The sequence below is a fragment of the Ostrea edulis genome, chromosome 5 (genome assembly GCF_947568905.1).
Source record: "Ostrea edulis chromosome 5, xbOstEdul1.1, whole genome shotgun sequence".
NCBI lineage: Eukaryota > Metazoa > Mollusca > Bivalvia > Ostreida > Ostreidae > Ostrea > Ostrea edulis.
In genome coordinates this window covers 47036779-47058852 of record NC_079168.1, presented here as the reverse complement: position 1 = coordinate 47058852, position 22074 = coordinate 47036779, and the positions used below count along the sequence as shown (strand labels likewise).

Here is a 22074-nt window from a genome sequence, read left to right as displayed (position 1 = left end):
TAAAAAATGATATAAAAAATATAAACAGAATATTTTGGGAACAACTTGCTGAATAATCGAGTAAAGATGGCAGCCTCTAGTGATAAACAAGACAGTGCTGTGGTACTTTCTTGTGTTTTCTTTTTAGATAGTCCTTGATACTGTTATTTTTAAGAATTTTTGTATACCTTGATACTATAAGCATCTGAACCTTAAAAAGTATGGGTATTTTTTGCGTGTGTTCATTGATAATCGTAGTTAACAGCCTATGGATAATGACATGGGTCAGAATTTAGAATGCAATCTCAGCGAGATTCGTCGAGGCTTCATATTTGGACTGGTGCCTCATTTAGTACAGAAAACTGTGTCTGGAGGTACAGAACTTTCTAAAGACGCCTTCAAATAGATTGATTAAAATTTACACAGTTTGCATGTTTAAGTATTGTTTTTATTTCATTCTGAAAGGCTTTGTGTAAAGCATTGTCATTCAGAGAGTTCTGTACCTCCATTTCTGTACTAAGTGATAGTACAAACTAATATGTACATATGGTGTGACTGTTTTGACCGAGTGAAGCATGAAATGGTCATTGCTCGGTATTGTATACGGAACTTTCGGGATGTGCGTTTATACACCACGGTCACATGATAGTAAGCAATTGTAGGGCAAAGTTGACATTGATATAACTGGTGTTTTGTTAGCAGACGGTCCGTAAAGAGCTATGTGCAGTCCCACGATGACGATCCAAGTCACTATTGGTGCTTAGTACCTGGGTGTAAATTAGATGGAAGGAAAAAGGCGCATTTAGACACGTATCTAAACACCGCTACAAAAATAATTATACCATTCATTTTGAACAAATTGATTTTTTAAATTACAAATTGAGTACCTTTAGAGCCTTGCTTCGCGGACAGACTATCGGAACTACTCAGTTTTGAGAAGGTATAGAATTAAATGGTGGCTATTTGCAACGGCATCGAAAATAACCAACTTGATTTACTGTGGGATTTACACTATGTAAAGGTAAGAAATGCAAGTTTCATAGGGAGTTAATAGGATGTCTAAGACAAAAAGATGAAGCGGGTGAGAAATTCAGTTTAACCCATTTTAATTGCATCAAGCTGCCGAATTTCAGGCAAGATTTACCAAATCACTGTGTGACACTTGTCTGAGATTTGGAAGAGGTGTCAGTCCAAATATCCAGTCTCGACGAATCTCGCTGAGATTATCTAGAATGCAGCATGTTGAAAGATTCTGTAATAAGCTTAGTGGCGTTAATTTTATTTAATTATCAAAAAGGAATACGTATGAATATCGAAAACTAATGTGCTCCTGAGTGAGACACATGCCCTTTTGCAAATGAATGTCTTAATAAGCCAGCGAAGCTACCATTAGAGCGAGCGCAGCCACATGCAGTGATGCACATATGAGTGGATTCAGAAAATTTCCCCCATGCTAGTGGGTTCCATCCCATGTATTTTAAGGGGTTCAATTGTAACTATCGACTATCATATAGTATTCTAAAACTGGAAGTGCATACAAATAGGCAAATATATTTATTTTTTATCAGTGTACGAAACGTTGAAAAAAATCAGATGTACCAGCAGGGCTGATTACTCCAAAACTCTGTCAGCCCTGCTAAATTCAGCAAGCCCCGCAGATAGATATATGCTTTTTCATTTAATCTGCAAATTAAAATTAATACACAAGAATACAAATATTGTAATTTGATTCTGATTAATCAACCAAATTTGAAAAATCAGAGTTATTCACATCACGATTGTCATCTTTTGGGCCTAAATTTGGTTTATCTTCAAAAACTTCATCATCACAGTCATCAAAAGACCATTCACCACTCTAAAATGCTTACTATTGATAGTGGATTCAACCAATAGTTAAAAGCTCTTGGTAAATATTTCAAAAAGGAATAAAATTACAGGTAAAATTAATGCGTCCTAGCAAGTTATGTTAAGTAAAATTGTATGTCCGCTCTCGATTTAGTACATCTTGGGCGTGTGGGCGGACTGAAACTTCTCACACTGTTTAGGTTTGGACCCTATACCCCCCATATATGCATGCCTGGCATAGCTTCTACTAATGGAATTGATATATTGAAAAGAAATGGAAAAATCTGTAATCTACTGAAAATTGCAGAATAGGATAAATAAAACTCATCAAGACTCTCTATTTCATGGCAAAGTGGTGATTATCCTGAAAATTTATCTAATAATTCCCATATAGCAATGACACATTGTAATTTAAGACAGTAATTTCAGCATTCACATAATGGTAACTAAATTTCTACATATTTCACCCCTCCTCCTTTTTCATTATTGTAATACATGAAATTATTTTTATTTTCTGTGAAATCCTTTCACAAGCTTGGAATTATAATCAGGTTGATCACAATCATTTGATGTAAAAAAAAAAATTAAAAAAAATTCAAAGGCACATGTACAATAATGAATTTCTTTGTCATAGTATAAGTGGCACAATTGATTTTATTCATCATATGTGTGCATACTAAACTTGCCCTTCAGCTCCTAATTTAGATTCACCACTGCTAAAGTGATATTACGATGTCGAAGCGGATATCGTGGCATCATGCATCTATCGTTTTGCATGGTATTACAATTTGTTATACATTAGGTCTAATACGGTGCACTGCATTGTTTAGGAGATCAAAAGACTTGGATGAAATAGAGATAATCTACGTTAGTTCATAATCTGAGATAATTAAAGAGATGTGACTTTGCGAGATCTCTGTCATTTTTGATAAGGGACTTCTGGGATTGGTGGCCAAAAAATATTCTTAACGAATGTGCAGCTCCAGCACAGACGTTTTCACGCACTTTTGTCAATAGAGCTCGTAGTACAAGCCAGCACTTTGGTCACTATCATGAAATACAGTAATACAAATGTCAGTCAATCTGGCCTTAAGGTGAATCTGTCCCTAGTTAATAAATGAATTAGTTATAAAGAAGACTAAGGAGTAAAAGTGAAAATTATTTTGGGTCTTACAAATTTACTTGTGTATGACAAGGAATTGGCATTATTTGAAACTGGAAATAGTTTTGAATATGTCCATGTGTGTTTCTGTTTTATTTCCTTCAGTTGGAGTTTGTAGAAAGTGATAATTGCATTCTGTCTTATTCAGATGGAGTTTGCAGTAAATATGACATGTGAGGGATGTGTTAAATCTGTGAAGAATTCACTTCAAGGAGTAGATGGTACAGAACACAAGTCAGAATTATGATTTATGAATGCATTTTTATTTCATGATTTATGAACTGCAAAGAAAGAAAAATAAAGGAAATAAAAAATTACATTCTGGGGCATCTTGTAAATTTACCACCAGTGTAGTTATAGTTCATAAGTCTTGCTGTCTATTGATCTGCATGTTTTTGTTCGTCAACATTACTATTACTTTAATATTTGTTAAGGTGAAGACTTCAAACGACCCGATGCATGTATTAATAGTAGGGGGATTCATACACTTGATGTGGTGGATACAAGGGAGTGAAAAGAACCAACAACAGGGACAATATAGTTCACAATGTTTAACATTTGGTTTTCCAGGTGTGAAGTCTGTGGATGTAAACTTGGGAACAGACCAAGTTATTATTGAGAGCACCTTGACCTCCAAACAAATTCAAAGCTTGATAGAGAAGACAGGAAAGACTGCAGTTCTTCAGGGATATGGATCATTGAATCGTATGTACAGTTATGCCATGTACTGTGGAATCATTAGAATTCGTGATGGCTCAGTTTTCGTGGAATTCGTGGGTACCCCTCACCCATGAATTTACCTCCTCAACGAATAAAGACAAAGCAAACATTCCAGAGTTATCTTTCTTTTAAATATATAAATCCACGAAATTACGTCCCCACGAACCCGTAAAAATTCAGCAATCCACAGAAATTGGCCCCCATGAATTTAGATTATTCTACAGTATGTACAAGGGTATCAAATTCAGGCTAAAAGCCTTGTGCATTATTAAGTGCACATGTTTAGTACTACACTATTGTCATTCCTTTCTTTAAACTTCAGAAACTCCATTAGAGTCCGGTGTAGTTGAGTTGAATACTGGTGATAACAAAATCCAAGGAGTCATACGATTGGTCCAATCAAATCCATCCAAATGCATCATTGATGGTACCATTGATGGATTACCAAAAGGAAGACACAGGCTTTTTATCCATGAATTAGGAGATGTCTCTCAAGGATGTGACAGGTTTGTACAATTGTGGCAAGTGGGTAACACAGCCTTGTTAAAAAACAATCCCCCAAAAGTGTTTCCAAGGTTTGTGAAGTCAGATATTCTGTTATTGTTTTGAAAATATATTTTGCCAGAAGTATGTGATAATTAATATGATATAGCTTTATTTGGCAATTTTATAGTTTAGGTAGAATTTGTTGTATGTTAATACGCCGGTTTCGCGATACGTTCGAGTTATTTCCCTTTCAAATTTTCATAATTGCATAAGTGAATCTACTCAGTAAGTTTCTTATACGCAGTTTCATCACACAAATTCGACTGATACACAATCTAAGTAAATGATAAGTATTCAGGGAGTTATTAGATATATGGAATTCTTATTATTTCATGTTATTTCGTTACTCGTACATATAATATCCAGGAAATTACTTGCAAATATGACATTGTTTTTATGTTTCCACTTTAGTAAAATATATTTCTTTCGATACTATTTTGTATTTCCTACAAATGAATATTTAAAGAGAAGCCGCTTTTAACACATTTTATCATCTTCTTCACTGACAATGGATCCACTGTCCCACTTAGGTATTCAAAGTACGACTAAATGCACTTCCTACACAGAAGAGCTCTCATCTCAAAACTGGCGAATTCTTTAACATACTATTAAACTTCACTATTTAGTGGGTAATTACCTCCCTTGAACCTAGGAATTAGTTTTTTAAATTTGTTTTATTTTTTAGTTGTGGAGACATTCTTGGGAGACTGAGTCCTGAAACAGAGAAGGTAAATACATATACTAATTGAATGATTAAGTATCAGTCATTTTTTCTTAAGGTGTTAACAATGAATGTGTGCAAAATCATGTAAATTTCTCATGGTTTTACTAGGATTCTAAATGCAAATCAATTGCAAAAGAGATATTAATAGTGACTTAACATACACTCTAATTTCTATCAAGTTTTTGTCCAGTTACTAAAATTTTTTTAGGCTTGCATATATATTGAAAAGAATATTTTTATTGATTCTAGAATTTAGGTCCATGGTTAGTGTTGTCATGTAATGCTGTGTATATTTCATGTTTAGCCTATGGGTGATATAGGAGAAATTGATGTTGCAGCCAATGGCAGAGCAGATTTCAGATTGACCAATGAAAGATTAAAAGTGTGGGACATGATAGGAAGATCTATAGTGGTCCATCAAGGGTCACAAGAAGGTTTAATTCCAAAGATTCAAAAAAAGTAAGATGCATGAAAAACTGAAAATACACTGTTAACATGCTAACTTTTATATCAAAGCCCATACAAATCCAGATTTGTACTTTTATATCAAAGCCCATAGAAATCCTGATTAGTATTATTATTTTAAAGCCCATACAAATCCAGATTAGTACTTTTATATCAAAGCCCATACAAATCCAGATTAGTACTTTTTTAAAGTACTTTTTCTGATAATGTGAAATTTGTATCATGTGTAGTTTAAAATATAATATTGATTTGTAGTTGGGGGGGGGGGGGGGGGGTAACTTAATGTAAAGTAATAAGACCTGAATTCTGTAATGTTTACATATCCTCCCATCCAAAAAGGTTGATTTCTGAATTCTCTAAAATCTTACTCAGAACAATGAATGTATTTGTAATAGATTAGATAAGCAGTCAGTTATTTTCCAAATTATGAAATACAACTTATTTTTGTACAAATCACTGTCATTTAACTCAAAGGAATTCCCTATAAGAGTTTCAACATTAGCAATGTATAATGCAAGGAAAAGAATTGTGATTGAAAACTAATTCTTTTTATCTATTTATTCTTATTTTCCTCTAATGGAACTTTACGATTTTTGTGTTTGTAAGAAAGTGCTGTCCTAAATAATTAAAAAGTGAAAAGCATATGATCAAATTTAAAATTAATGCAAAGAATTGCTGAAATAAAATACTGTGTATAATTTGGAATGGCTTACATATTTAGCTCACCTGAGATGAAAGTGCAAATAAGCTTTTCTGATTGCCTGTTGTCTGTTTATCTGTCTGTAAATTTTTCACATTTTCGACTTCTTCTCCAGAACCAATGGGCTAATTTCAACCAAACTTGGCCAAAAGCATTCATGGGTGAAGGACTTTCAAGTTTGTTCAAATGAAGGGCCATGCCCCCTTCAAAGGGGAGAGAATCACAAAAATGCAAAAATAGGGTGGGGGTCATTTAAAAATCTTTTTGAGACACTGAAACAGAAGAGCTGAAACTTACATGAAAGTTTCCTGACATAGTGCAGATTCAAGTTTGTTCAAATCATGACCCCCAAGGGTAGGATGGGGCCACAATAGGGGATCAAAGTTTTACATGCAAATATGTAGGTAAAATCTTTCAAGATCTTCTCAAGAACCAATGGGCCAGGAAAGTACAAAGTTATATGAAAACTTTCTACATAGTGCAGATTCAAGTTTGTTCAAATCATGGCCCCCAGGGAGAGGATGGGGCCCACAATAGGGGATCAAAGTTTTACATACAAATATATAGAGAAAATCTTAAAAAATCTTCTTCTCAATAACCATTGAGCCAAAGAAGTTTACATTAAAATGAAAACTTCCTGACATAGTGCAGATTCAAATTTGTAAAAATCATGACCACAGGGGTAGGTTGGGGCCACAATAGGGATCAAAGTTTTACATACGAATATATAGGGTAAATCTTAAAATTTGGGCCAAGGTGACTCAGGTGAGCGATATGGCCTATCGGCCTCTTGTTGCAGTTACTCCCCTTACATCAGAAGTTTGGGGGGTGGGGTGGGATGGGGGCGGGGTACTTGTCGTTGCAGTCCTAAGCTTCACATATATAGTATTAACAAACAGTGTATAGTAAAGCTTTCATTGATAAATTTTTTTTTATTTTGCTAGGTTATAAAAGGTTGTTTTATATCTATTAATTGAGGACTGCATCATAATGTGCACACCCCTGTGTTCAGGGGGAAATAACCCACATTGCATTGTGAAAACTGTAGGTCAATACTTGGGTGATTTTTTCTGAAATTCTTATTAAAATGTTTGTACTCTATTTTTTGGAGAATTTTTATTTAATTATTGTGATTTATGTGAATGAAAATTTTGATGCTTTGAATTTGCTTTGGATTTAGTCATCCAACACAACAAAATGACCTATTATAGTAGTAGAAAACACCTGTGAAAACAGAATACTTAAACTACAGATTGAGAACCTGGTGTTTGAACCAGTGGGCTGGTCATAATTAGTTATAAGTTCCCCATTATTAAGAAAAAGACATAGAAATACTAGGAACTCAATGTTTTAAATCATTGTACGGGAAAATTTATTTGTAGGCTTTCATGTGGAATAATTGCAAGGTCTGCAGGACTCTTTCAGAACTCGGAGAAGAAAATCTGCACATGTGATGGTGTGACAATTTGGGAGGAGAGATACGTTCCTGCTGCAGGCGTAGGACGTAAATCCAAAATATGACAGTACTATTTGGAAAACATTTTGCACTGCTTTGGCACTGATCTATCAAAAATTCTTAAATCAAAGATATGATTCATTTTCACAAAAACATTTGGGTTACTTGGGACTTATTTCAATTGAAAAGGAACTTCAACCGTGATTTTATGCTTTCAATTCAGAAATACACCAGTACATCATATTAGTAAGCAGAAGTGTACATTGTGTATTTGCTCATTGCATTCATGCTTATTTGGTCAGTTTGATATTTTAAGCTGCAGTTCTCTTGATTTATTTTTATATTATTTTGTCATTTGATTTTCATGGGTATTTAAATATCTTTAATGCCTCCGTAAATGGAGATTTGGGGGCATATAGTTTTTGGTCTGTCTGTTTATCTGTTTGTTCGCAAAACTTCTAACCTTGCCCATGACTTTTGAATGGTTAGTGTTAGAGCTTTCATAGTCCATATGTGTATTCCTTTTGACAGGACCTTTGATTTTGTACCTAACTTTTTGATCTGATTACCTTGGATTTTGAACCCATTTTGAAAAAAACTTTAATCTAGGCCATATCTTTTGAAGGGTCAGTGATAAGGCTTTCATATTTCACACTTGTATCCCTTTTGATAAGACCTTATTTGTAGTACCAAAATTTTTGATCTCATGGCCTTGACCTGCAAGTTTGACCTACTTTTGACAAACATTAACTAGGCCATAACTTTTGAATGGTTGGTGATAGGGCATTCATATTCTGCATGTGTAGTCCTTGTGACAAGACCTTTCTTTGGGTACCAGAATGACTTTGCTGACATATGGAGGCATCAGTGTTTCACATACCCATCTTGTTTATATCTTTGATAGATGATAAAATGATCGTAAGATGTGTACTATACATGCCTTAGTATTATGTGTATATATGCAGCAGCATGTATTTAATTGTTTTCTCATAAAAATGAATGTACCCTGTTAATTTATTCACTGAAATTTTTTTTCACATACATGCAAAATAAAAGTAAATTTGCTCTAACTAACAATAAAAAATAATACTTTTAATAATGTGTAGAAATAAACATCTGTGTTATAGATCTATATAAACAAAGTGTGTTTTCCATGTAAAAACATGCTTGAGGTTAAAAACACTGATTCACCTTACTTGCAAGACTGAGTCATATTTAAGAATATCCATGCATATCTCTTGATATAAAAGTAGGCACAAGGTTCAAGTTGGCACAGTCTGCACAGGCAGGTTATAATATCACATGATTTGTAAAATACTGTGACACTTTTAAAGGTTATAATCCACATTGTCAATAATGACAAGTCTGTTTATCACATGTGAAGAATCCCCATACATAGTCCAGAAAGAAAGAAAGAAACATCTTAGTTGTCAAGTTTCATTGTCTGTCCTCTCTTGATATTTCTTGATATGGTCCTGAAGTTTGTCTTGGTCAAAGAAATTTCTGTTAATGAAATATATAGATATATGTTAATTCTATTTTCATAAAAGATGCATTCATTATACTGTAAAATCTTTTTTTTAATCAAAAGCCCACAAGAGGCAACATGAACAAATACAATGAATGTGACTGACAGCATAGTGTATAAACATGGAAATGTGAATCCATGTGGTTTATGAATAATACAAGCTTAGGAGAAAAAGGTGTCATGTTATCTAATGATCATCATACCCAAAGTAGATTCTGCCTTGATCATTTCCTGGTTTCTGGTCAACTAGACGTTTAACAGCCTCTTCTACCTTAGCCCTGTCGTATGGGAGAGCTAATTCCTGAAATAATATTGTGAATGTTGATCATCATTATTTTCTAGTTCAGTTGTGTAATCATTGTCCACCTATTTAATGGTACTGATTCACGATTTTCCACCATCCCCCCCCCCCCACTTTTAATGATCAAAATCTACTATCTAATGTGTTTTAAAGGTTTCACAATTTTTTTTTAAGGTTATACGTCATGACAGACGCTCATTATAGATAGTTTATTTGTTGTGTAAAAAATTTTTTTTAGGTATGTTATTGTTTTAAGTCTTGAAAATGTATCACATTTTGAGTACCGGTATTCTGCCATTTACAAGTAAATTTGTGTTTGTGCAAAATTAGGATGCTTTAAATTACAATGTTTTACATCAAAAATGAAAAAAAAACCCAACGTGAATCAGTCCCTTTAATAGTTAATCCTACCTCGCAAGCAGCAAGGAATTGCTGAGGTTCAAGGGTCATTGTGCTGTCAGGGTCGTAACGTTTAAGGATATCCAACAAACGGAAGTCGTTCACGACTATGTGCTGATCCAAGACCATTATAGGATCCTTCTTCCGGCGTGGATTGGGATCAATAGCAGGTTTGCCTAAGTCCTCAGTAGTGTTTCCTACTCTCAATATAGGACCATGAACAACTTTGAAATTTGGTCTTTTAGCTTTGATGTCTTCTATGATGCGCAAAAATTCAAATTCAACAGGAACATCCTGCAATCGAAAATTGTAGCAATATGAATGCATAAGAAAGTCAACGAACAGGTTAGGATCTAATGAACACAACACGTTTAAATGAAGTCCATGCTGAGAATACCGTTAAGTCCAGCTCCTCCATTTCACTACTTTCACTTTCATTTATAGCCTTTGCTAGCGCTATTGCACCTGCCGTTGTAAGAAGGTTGTTGCCCATCTGGAATTGCAAAGAAATGACAATTTATTCTGTCTCATCATTTTTTAAAAAAAATTTATTATGTTTTCTCTTGGGCCTGAAATTGCCATTCTCTTACCCTGAGTATTCTGATATTGTCATTACTCGTTATGGCCTTTGCCACTCTTAAGGCGACATCTGCGCTTAGCCTGTTGCCACTGATGTCAATTTCCTGTAGAGAGTTGTTGGTCATCAGAGCATCAGCGATCGCTGCGCCACCGTCTGGACCAAAACCGTTCCACGCAAGACTGCATTTCTTTAATCTTACGTTTTCCTGTAAAATCAAAAGTAAACATTTGTTAGACTGATGACAATACGGTTACTATAATTGGTACAGAATGTGTTCAGTTGTACCTGTAATATCGGAAAGTCGCTATAATGAAATATCGGAAAGTCGCTATAATGTCGCTGTAATGAAATATCGTAATGTCGCTGTAATGAAATATCGGAAAGTCGCTGTAATGAAATATCGTAAAGTCGCTATAATGTAATATCGGAAAGTCGCTATATTGTAATATCGGAAAGTCTCTAAAATAAATATCGTAAAGTCGCTATAATGAAATATCGTAAAGTCGCTATAATTAAATATTACCTTGATACCCTTTGCCACGGCCACCGCTCCCTTTTGCCGCAGACAGTTCCAACTAAGATCCAAACCATCTAAGATGTCATTGGCACCTGTTGATATAGGTAAAATGTGGTTTCAAGATGTGAAATTGAATGAATTTAGTAATGTACCTCGTAAAGTTTGAGTGCACTGTGTTTAAGTACATGTCCATTATGTGCCAAATTAACATAAACTGAAATAATAGAAGATATCTTTAATTATTTGAAGATATCATCAATTCGATTATTGCGCGCAATCATTGAATTAAGGCATCTGGTGTACAGTTGACCAAAAAAAAAAGTTGCCTGGTAAGGTACTAGTATATTCCAAATTATCATTAGATACGAATGGGTGTGTATTTTCTTTAAATAGCAATGTTGCCCGCCAAAATAAGGGGAGGTAACTCTAGCCATCTGAAAATTATTTGGAAAAATGCATTTATTCTTTTGGAGATGACCAAAAACTCAGCATGAAATTAATATTTGGGAAAATGTAACGAACTAATGTTGTATCTTTTATCACATTCATTTTTAAAAGTCAATTCAAAAATATAACCCACCCTTTACAGACTCCCCCTCTCACATATATTTAAATTAAAAGATGAAAATTGAAGATGTGGCAATTATATTGCATGATTAATTTCATGATTTTCTGGTTTATTATACATATGAACATATATGCACAAAATAAAGACTAGTATTTATTGACAATTTGGTTACATGCATAAGAAATAATAATAATAATAATAAAAATCTTGGTTAGCAGTATGCATTGAACAACTGGAAAATGACACAATTTGGGTTTCAACTCATATAAAACATACTTTAAAAACAACTTCAACAATCGACATGAAGTTCTCTGAATCTGATACATCAGTTCATTGTAATAATCAATTATTGCTCTCATTAATTCAATTAATGAAATCAATGAGCGCAATAATTCTTTTAGAAATAGCAACTATATTATTAGAGATATCTTCAATTCAACATATCCACAATTGAATTAATGATCTTTTTAATCGAATTGTTGCTCTTATTCAAAAGCGTTGTAAATAATTAAAGATATCTTTAATTGAATGAAAAAGATCATCAAATCATTTATACTGAGCTCCAAATGCAATTTTGCGAGCAATAATTCCATCAGATTGATGCGCACATCAATAATTGAATTGAAGAGAAATAATTGATTTGATGCGCGCATCAATTTAATTAATGCGCACAATAATCGAATTGATATCTTCAAATAATTGAAGATATCTTCAATTTGAGTTTATGTTAATTTGGCGCTCCATAATTTTGTGGCATCATAATGTACAACAAAGTCATAGACAAAGATCTTTAATCATAATACACTTTTTAAATTTATGCCCACCCAGTAATTTCAAAAGTACAACTTGACATTACTGGCAATCAACACAAGGTTAATTACAACATGGCATACTGGCAATTAACATTTCCGTGTGTGCATATGATTTAGTGGGTGGTCGTTTTGTTATATATTTCATGAACAGTTTACTATCAAAAGAAAATATACCGTACCTATGGCGGGACCAAGAATTTCCCCAGCTTGTTCATCGAACCGATTATGACTCAGGTTGAGCACTTTTAGATATTTGTTTGTCTACAACGAAGAAAAAGACAACTGAATTCTTAGAACAAGGCTAGGTTAACGATCTGTCTGACATGTCATTTAACAAAATATTGAGAAATCAAACGCGACAAGTACGTGTAAAGTGATGCAGTTAACATGAAGGGTAAACTCCAAATACAGGCGAAGTTTTTCTCTACGCCTGCTGCGATCGATGTTCGAAGTAGCAAAATGACAGGTTAGCGCATTTGAGAAACATATCGGACTTGTAAATCTTGGGATTTGATAGACCTTTCAGGAAAAGAAATTAATTTTTTTATATTTTGCTTATTGCATGTTTAAGGATTTGCTTATCGTCCTACTTAGGCTCATAAAAATTTCTGTACCTCAAGGGCCTGTGCTATCACAGCCGCTTCGACTGTCCCGAATCCATTGTCTGCAGTAGAAAGATAGATTGCAAGGTCACAAACATGCATCGCGTAATTATTCAACTGTTAGGACACGATGTACCTGTACAGTATATAGGGCGCTAAGCATTATGCACGTACATTTTTTATTTCAAATGAACACATGCCTTTAGCAATCCATTACATCGAATTGACGTTCTTATTATGTAATCCATTTGTTATCAACATTACCTATTTTAACAATTTTTATACAAAGAACACTTCACCTGATATGTCTAGTTTGCGGAGTCCTGCGTTCGTGTTAAGCATTCTACATAAACTCTGGGCACCCACCAGTCCTAGTTTGTTGTCTGCAAGACACTGCAATAAATCAAAAGTACTGAGGGTATATTGAATAGCACTAAGCGTGTGAATTCTGCCAATTACATGAGATTTGAATTTTTTGCAACATTAACAAGGTATAACATTTTTGTATTAGCAATTCTGAAGGTGAAATACATCACAAACTTGATAGAAGAAATGGATACGCGTCTGTTCTGTAAGGTTGGGTCTTGTTGGTCTACAGATATACATTTGTATGTATCGGGAAAAAAACCCACCGATTTCTATGTTGCACTAATTTACATAAAAACTCTACTTAAATTCTTTATACAGCTAAGTAATAAAATGTTCTTAAATTCTGGAGAATATTGGCGTGCAATACATGGGTCACTATTGAACGCTAACTTTTCTTGAAATAATAGGATCCGCACCGAAACATTCTATAGGCACAAGCTAACGTTATTGCACTTTAAATGTAAACAAGGATGAAAGACCAGTTATCGTTTGGTGAGCTCTGGTAGCCGGTTTTGAAATCTTATCTATTAAGCATCAATTAATTCTTGTTATATTTCGACCCTGGTTTAGGACCAGCAAATATTGTTCTTCATAATTCAGAAACATTTCACTGGCTTTGAACAGTTGAAACGTGTGATATTGCCCAAATTCAGATAATGCTTCAGTTTCTGGGCAAGACAGGAAAATAAATAAATTATCAGCTTAAACCAACCGAAATATTCTTTAGGTATATGGTATGAAAAGGCCAAAAAAAAAAAAGGTAAAAGGAGTTGGTGAAAGTTAACTTAAATTGGTGGAGATTGGCACCACGGGGTTTTGACACAATCTAAGCAAAGTGATACATGTATATATAGTATATAGAGTGAAGGGAGCTAACCAAGCAGCCATAATTTCTCCGTTGCTCGCTTCAAACTCTCAAAACTTCGGTATTAATCGTAATAATGCGTTAAAAAAAAGTTTTCCCAGTCGAAAGACAGAATATTGTATTTTTTATAATACATGAAAGGTGAAGATAACGAACAGTGATCAATCTCATAACAACCGAGAATTTATGGCTGCTTTGTTAGCTCCCTTCACTCTATATACTATATACCGGTTTGCTTAGATTGTGTTGAAACCCTGTGATTGGCACTCGTTGTAGTTGGGTATAAAAATTCGCTCACAAGTTCGCGAATTTTAAATCCAACTCGACCAATATTCATCAATAACCCTATGATATGCACTATAGTGTAAAAAGAGACAACAAAATCATGTGATATTACATAAAGCATAATTTACCACGTCTGTGACGTAGTCATTTTCCTCCAACATACGCGCCACTGCTTCACCACCTTCCCCTTCAATCCAGTTACCGCGTAAGTCTAGTTTTTCTAGTGATATTGTGTCCTGACAAGTAAAAGAGTAAAATGAAAGAACATGTAACAACATCGGCTTTTAATACACACACAAAAAAAGAAATGTATGTCGTTCAACAGGTATACCTTTAACACGAGTGCTATTGCCCTTGCTGCACTGGGTCCCAGTCCGTGGTACCTCATGGCTAGTTCCGCGTCTTGGATATGCCGAACGAAATATGTAATGGGCACCAGTCCAAGTTGGTTGCATATTTTTGTGTAGTGAGATCGTCCAGTTGTATCGTGCACAAAGATTTCTTCTGCAATATTTAGTATTACAATAATAATAATGAAACATGTAGATCTAATTTCTTATCGAAATATTTATGATATGACATGATAAACCAGACAGCAAATTATTTTGACGAATTATGCAATTTAGAAATGATAGCTCTGTAATTTGTAAGAGTATCAGTTAGCCATTGAGTATAGATTGGCTGTTTGTTTTGCGTACCGTCGAGAATATTTCACTCATACTAAGACGTCACCAGCTGTAGGTGAAGTACCACAAATATACATGTAGACTCATGCTTTGCGCTCAGGGCCGTAGCAGTGAGGGTTCTTTAACGTACCAACGCATGCCGCGATACGGGACCTCCGTATATAAGGTCATATATTTATACAGTATATGTGTTTGAGAAATAAAACTATTGTCTATTGTATCAATTGAATTTCCGAAACCAAAGTTGATGGCACAGGATCTCATGATTCTCATATAAACTCACCTTCAATTTCAAGGTCAGTGTCGTAGTCCTCCTCTTTTGGTTCTGCCTCAACCGGTTCTACCGCTAAGTCCTTAAGTTCCGCGCTTTCCTCCGAAAAAGAGTCTTCTTCCTGGTCAACGTCCACCTCAAATTTCACTTCCTGATAATCAGTAGGTTTAATCTCGGTAATTAGAATGTTTTCGTCCACATCTTTTTTATCCTCCTCTTCCTCATAGAACACTAAAGGCGATGTGGTTTTCTCCCGTGTTGCGGGCGTCCGTACCAGGGTTGCACGAGCTGATTGCGATGGTATCCGTACGTTTGGCGTTGACACTTCCCGATGTGTCAGGTTAAGATCTATGTCGTCTTCATCTGGTTCCTCCGGTACCGACTCCAGTGGTATCTGGTTAAGAATTTGAATATTCATGTTTCATAAAAGGTTGATTTTATCGTTAGAGTTTAGAAGAATCAATGTTCACTTCTGTTCTCCATCTAGTGATGGGTCTAGCAATTGTCCGTACACAGTATCTGCGAATAATTTATCTGTAGCCAATCACTGAACAAATTGTTCAGCAGTTAGTTATTCAACTAACGTAATAACTCTTTTTCATAAATTGTGACAAATTTTCAATCCAGCCACACACCCACCCTTAGGATTACAAACCAATAACTATGGACCTTTGAGAAAAAAAAAGCCAACCAACCTGTCTCCGAGAAGAGAAATATGAAAGAAGCTAAACTGGGCTTGGTATACTGAGAATGACTTCTAAGAGATTGTTACAGGTCCTTTAGATTTAGGATGAAGATTGCTTTCATCGGTCTATAGAACAATTCCATTGACGACTATTTTAACACTGGATCTGTGAATAGTATTGTGTATTGATTTTAAATTAAAGTTTCCATTAGCGTTATTCTAATTAACAGGGCTGACACCTCGTCACTTATCACGCAAGTTTCTATTTCCTAACGGCAGGAAATGCTTGATCACCTACCAATAATGGGGTGCCTTTTATTTCACCACAGTAATCGTTTTCAGGACTTTGGTCAGCTGTTGGAGTGATTTTTCCCATTGACCGTTAGACCAATGGAAAAGATGTTTCTGCTTTCTCACCCTTTTCTGGACCGCTGTCCTTTCTTTTCTGCGTAGGAACTACAAATTTGTCTTTCTAAAACTTCAAACTATGTCAGATTATTAGGCGTTGATGTAGTGTAGTTAGGACAGTGCTCCGCAAATCTGGTCAAATTTACAGGGATGAAATAGAGGTCTCAGCTGGATGTGGATACTCTTGAAATGCTTCATTGCAATGTATTATTGAGATACAATATATTTTATTAATATTTCACACGTGATTTTGCTATAAACAAACTTTGGATTATGTTGTTCATTTTGACGATGAATTCGCAATACCCACAGTGCCAAAGAAAACAATAAAGTAGACGGCACAACGCTAATCCGACCAATTACGTTGAAGAGAGCATCTGATTGGTTGATTGACAAGCACGAAGAGTTCTAGGAAATGTAAATTTGTAGTGATAAAGCCGAATCATAAAGTTTTTCTCTGCCTTTTTTAGAACAACCTGTTATTTTTTTCAAATAAAATGGACAGAATTTGTCAAGATCATCGAGCTTTAATTGATTTTTCTCTCTCGTATATAATGCATGGCATACTCCTTAACGTCCAGATGGTATGGATAATTTCTTTTCCTTAATTTGTTTCCTATAATTCTATCAATTCTGGAGTTTCCACTCTTATTTTTGTTTATTCATTTCTCATAACCTCTGAAATGAAAAACAAAACCAGGCCTTTATTCTTCTTAAGAACCACTCCGTCAACGTATACTCAGTAGGCCGTTTTCATATCTTTGTCTTTATCATATTATTCTATGTCAAGATCTCCTTTTTTTAAAGACCACAGATCGGGGTTAACCGTTGTCAATACCAATGTGCTTATAACTTTCGTGTCGCCTTTGTGTCTGATATGGACTAAATGGTAAATGTTTGACTTACCTAAAAAACACACACACAAAAACAACCCATTATATAGTAAAATAAAAACAGAAATGAGGTCCGAAGTCATGTAAGAAAATACTGATACACAAACAGAATACCAAGAATCATTGGGGGTAGAAATTAGTTCGTACAATTGTAATGGGGGGTGGGGGTGGTGAGGGGTAGATATACCATACTGGGGGAAATGTGCTCAAGCTCAACAAATTAAGAAATTATATATATATATATATATATATATATATATATATCTGTGTATGAGTGTGTGTGATGTAATATGTTTTGGATTTACTTTCGCCACAGTCGTGTTTGTGGTCAGGTTTGAATAAAAATGAAAGCCTGTAATCTTGTATTCTTTAAAAGTTTCTTAAAGATAGGTTTAATGACATAAGATGATTAGATTTGAGAACAGCAGATAAAGATATATCTGAAGCCCTGAGCGCTAAATGTCCAGGGAGAATTGGAGTGGTTAAAAGACGTGAACTTCAATGGCTAATATTCTCAAACCAAAATTTTGTATCCAAATACGCAGATAATGACTTGAAAAAGTTTAATGCATGCAACAGCATTTTAAAAAGAAATATTTTGTCGTATTACACTATAGATTTGATTTATGCAGAAATAAATATCAATGCCCAAAACAGCTTTTATGAAGATGAATACTAATTCGTTAAAGATTAACTATTACAAACAGCGTTATGTTGTATTACATCAAATGTGAGAAAATCGGATTAAACTTTAAAAACAGATTTCCCTACATTGATTTAATTAATTTTCTATATTGAGCATTTATCCTCTTCAACTATTGAACTCAAAACCCACGTGGAGTTACGAACGCCAGTCGAAAAAATGTTGACACTTTGATTGTACAAAGACGCAGCAAAAAGGTGTTTTTAAAATCGTTTTGAACACTACGAACACACCTCATTTCTTTTCATGGCGTTTGATTAAATATTTATTTTATCGGCCGATCAAACTGACTTACTTATGGAAAAGGACAACAATGCCACCGTTGAAATACACTTAGAACAGTGGATACGGGTGTTTTAAGATACTGGAGAAAATGAAATATTCTGATAATATTTAATTAGTTTATTTTATTTGGAAACCAATGAGAGAGAGAGAGAGAGAGAGCATTGCCAGGTTGTACAAGCTTGTTCGCATCTGTCTGTATTTGTCCTATTTAATCATATCAATTAATTAAGGATGACAACTGATTAATAATACGCATCCGTGTGTTATCATATACAGATAATCTAAAAACTTTGATGGTTTGGTGTTCATCACGAGACGGAGCTCCGTTTCGTGATTAACAGATATTCCTACGACATGTTAAGAACCAAGGGGAACCTTTGACATGCATTATGAAATATATGTCAAATCAACACCTCATATCTTAACCACTGCCAATACTTTGTTAATAGAAGAGATGCATAGATACACCACAAATATCAATGAACCGGAATGAAACGGACACATGATGCGTATCCATGAATCGGTAGAATCTGTTTACCTGTGGAGTTTCCGACTGCGTTGCGGAATCCTGCATATTTTCACCTCCGGTCATGGCTACGAAATACACAACATTGTCAACAATATCTCCTTTCACTTTATATTTCTTTAAAATATACACAAACACATATTATCCCCTCAAATATTGATCGAAGCATATTTTTTCAAGTCTCCATATATTCATTTCAGTATCCGTGACAAAACAAAATATTCGATTCCAAATACATTTAAATGAAGTCAACACACGAACACGCCGATAACTATTAAGCAAGTCCAATCAGGTAGAATTTTTTTTCAAGCTGGTTATCTAAGACGTGTATACCGGAGCATTAATTCAATATTCCTGTCGATTCAATAAGGTTTAATTGTGTCTCGTCAAACTAGTTCCATTTAAACTTTTGGGGGCTCAGAATGGCATGGGACCGTTGATCAATACATATGCCTATACGTTCGAATGTTAAAACATTTTGAATTGTAATGGTTCATTAGGAGATATATAGTATTTTGTAAAGCAAGTATCGGTATCATGGTTACTTTAGAGCTTTCATACCCAGGTAATTTTTGAAGGAGGTTTTAGGTTAATGTTTCAAATGGAAATATTGTAAAAGGGGATTTTATTTATTAAATCTTTGCTCAATGACGTCTATGAATTTGGTTACAATAATTTTTTTGGTATGTATTTGTATGAAAGTTTAGTTTCCTAGCTAAAAAATTTAAAAAATCTTATCTATAATCCCCATTTTTTAAAAAATGTTTCATTTCAAATTTTAGACAAAACATAACAACTTAGGTGCAATTTCTGATACTTACAATGCTCGTACTCTAAATTTCTATATGATAAATTTTCACGTATTCAAGTGAAAAGTGCTTACTTTTTCTTTTTTCAATCTACTAATACCAAGCCTTTTCAAAATATTGTTAGAAGACATGAGTGTGTATTTATTGAATGTAATGATTGGTTTGTGTTGATTAAGTTGTGTAGAGAGAGAGAGAGAGAGAGAGAGTATTTTTTTTTAATAAATGAAAAATAGATTTAATGTGCAAAAATGTCAAGTGTAATACACCGTAGCCCAATAACGAACACTGTTACCTACTTATTTTTCTCGTTTGTTTTTAGGATTCTTCTTTCATGTAAATTTAAATCATACTTCCAAAACAATAGGCATTACATTACAATCTATTTTATTATAATAACATTTTATTTTATTATAATATCATTTTATTTTAATATGACCATTGGTATAAAAACATCAGACCTGCTTGTATTAAAAAGTACCATTGCTACCGTGTTTCTATGTTTATAAACTGGTACAATTGATGTCAATTCAAATAGGAAACAACTTTGTAATCTGGGTAATTAAAAAAAAAAGTGTTTTATTTACTCTTACGATCTAGCCAAACTATCATCTAATATAATGTAGACTTCACTTATAAATGTTTTTATGTATGTCCATCCTCGGCTTTTTTTGTTTATACTCTGTAATTTAATATGTATAGTATTATGTTGATGAGCCGCAAGGCTGCTGGCTTACGCAATCTTCTCGCAGTTTTTATTTCACCTAGAATATGCAAAAGGTCCAGGCTTCGCATCTTTTTATATGCTGCACCTATCGATGGTGATCTTTGTAAAAAATTAAATGACAAACAGAATGAACTGACAATAAAAGCAACTCAACAACACCCCCCAAAGTGTTTTCAATTGTAAAACAATTGCTTCCCTCAAGATAATATCAATGAGGTCTAATATGTAGTTAAATCTTTGTTATTGTCTCATGTGAATATTGTATGAAGCATACTCCGGCGCGAGATAATTTCGAATGAGAGTTGTTTGGATATGAAAATTAATATTAGAAGGAAAAATTGTGCGAAAATTAGTCATTGTGTGGTCATAAAGACCGGCTACTTATAATTAATTAATTAACACGCACCCCGGAGTAATCGTCATATCCTTGTTAAGATCTGATGCTTTTCAAGTGTGATTTAAAGGGACTGATTCACGATTTTCCCCAACATTTTTTTTTTTCAATTTTAATCATCAAAATCTACTGTTAATGTGTTTAAAAGAGTTCACATAAAAATTAAGGGTTTTACATTATCACAGAAGCTCATTTTAGAGAGTTTATTATTTGTTTTGTAAACAAAGACTGCGGTATGTTATTGTTTACGAAATTCTCAAAAGAAATGGATATTGATCTAAGTTTATTATATCTTTCACATTTCTAGCATTTTTGGGGTAAATGTGTCATCTAAAAGTTAAAATTTGTGATTTTACAAGATTAAGATGCTTTATATGACAAAATAAATATTTCAATTGTTTGTTTGTATACATAAAAAGACTCCAGTCTTTGTTTACATAACACAGATTTAAGGCTAAAATATTGCTTTTATTCCTGCATTCAGAGGGTCAAAAGTTTGGCTGTCAACATTAAATGAGTTATATTTTTAATGTTTACCATCAAAAATAATTTTTTTTTTTATCAAAAATCGTGAACCAGTCTCTTTAACGTCTCTCTCTCTCTCTCTCTCTCTCTCTCTGTGTGTGTGTGTGTGGTTTTTTTTTTTTATCATCACTTTTTTCTTTGATGCAATATATTAGATAGACATTTGTGCGCAAAACGTTCAATGTGTTATTCACATCTCTTAGCTTTAGGAATGATAGAAGTTGGTACATGTATTTGAATTCATATTTATCAACAAAAGCTTCCTTTAACATGTGTTCACGGAGGATAAATTTGGTTTACCATCGTACACTACAGTAAGCGTCGTTGAATATAATAATAGTTTACAACATTTTTGTGAAGTTGAAATGCCATACTCTAGGGTTGTTAGTAACATACTCACCCATATTGAACTTATAGCTATTATCAGGTTATAGTTATCATATAAACTGTTGACTATAGATCACAATATAATTCTGTTTCATAACAGTCGTAAACTGCAGCTAATAGATGTTAACCTTTATTCAAAGAGAGAACATCTCAGTCACGGTTTTACCTCATAAACTTTAATTTACATTCATTAATTTTAATTTACAATCAGAAGTACAATTTATATGGTTATTCGTAAAGGCAAAGACCTCAAGTTAACCTTTAAGATAATAGTATGCAATTTAAAAATTACACACTATTAAAACTCTGTTTCGACCCTTTCTAAGACTAAACAAACTCTTTCATTTTATAATAC

The 22074-nt window shown here is 33.9% G+C and overlaps 2 protein-coding genes across 4 annotated transcripts; one reads left to right on the top strand and one right to left on the bottom strand.

Annotated features, from left to right (window-relative positions):
* Positions 1–42: 42 nt before the first annotated feature.
* Positions 43–8606, top strand: LOC125650833 (copper chaperone for superoxide dismutase-like). Of its 3 annotated transcripts, none has more exons than XM_048879378.2 (7): positions 43–102; positions 3135–3207; positions 3557–3691; positions 4029–4212; positions 4938–4980; positions 5281–5435; positions 7524–8606. In XM_048879378.2, exons 1-7 carry the CDS (start codon positions 67–69, stop codon positions 7660–7662), a joined length of 765 nt encoding a protein of 254 aa, XP_048735335.2. In that variant the 5' UTR covers positions 43–66; the 3' UTR covers positions 7663–8606. The 3 variants fall into 3 exon arrangements, with proteins under 3 accessions (XP_048735335.2, XP_048735334.2, XP_056020588.1); XM_048879377.2 differs by having other exon boundaries at positions 51–1000; XM_056164613.1 differs by lacking the exon at positions 43–102 and adding an exon at positions 179–198.
* Positions 8598–19599, bottom strand: LOC125650832 (leucine-rich repeat-containing protein 74B-like). The gene is made up of 13 exons (XM_048879376.2): positions 18893–19599; positions 15393–15774; positions 14755–14927; positions 14552–14659; positions 13204–13297; positions 12917–12966; positions 12482–12563; positions 10929–11014; positions 10416–10610; positions 10223–10318; positions 9838–10119; positions 9329–9426; positions 8598–9100 (listed from the first exon to the last, which is right to left on the bottom strand). The coding sequence occupies exons 1-13, from the start codon at positions 18944–18946 to the stop codon at positions 9028–9030; spliced, it is 1773 nt and encodes a 590-aa protein (XP_048735333.1). The 5' UTR covers positions 18947–19599; the 3' UTR covers positions 8598–9027.
* Positions 19600–22074: the final 2475 nt, after the last annotated feature.

Excerpts from the sequence above, each read along its gene's own strand:
- LOC125650833 (XM_048879377.2), top strand. The coding sequence starts at position 932 with ATGGTGGCTATTTGCAACGGCATCGAAAATAACCAACTTGATTTACTG. Across the intron at positions 4,213-4,937 it reads GTCTCTCAAGGATGTGACAG|TTGTGGAGACATTCTTGGGA; the intron begins GTTTGTACAATT and ends TTTATTTTTTAG. Across the intron at positions 5,436-7,523 it reads ATTCCAAAGATTCAAAAAAA|GCTTTCATGTGGAATAATTG; the intron begins GTAAGATGCATG and ends ATTTATTTGTAG.
- LOC125650832 (XM_048879376.2), bottom strand. The coding sequence starts at position 18,946 with ATGACCGGAGGTGAAAATATGCAGGATTCCGCAACGCAGTCGGAAACT. Across the intron at positions 13,298-14,551 it reads ATGACTACGTCACAGACGTG|TGTCTTGCAGACAACAAACT; the intron begins GTAAATTATGCT and ends GATTTATTGCAG. Across the intron at positions 9,101-9,328 it reads CAAGGCAGAATCTACTTTGG|AAATTTCTTTGACCAAGACA; the intron begins GTATGATGATCA and ends TTTCATTAACAG.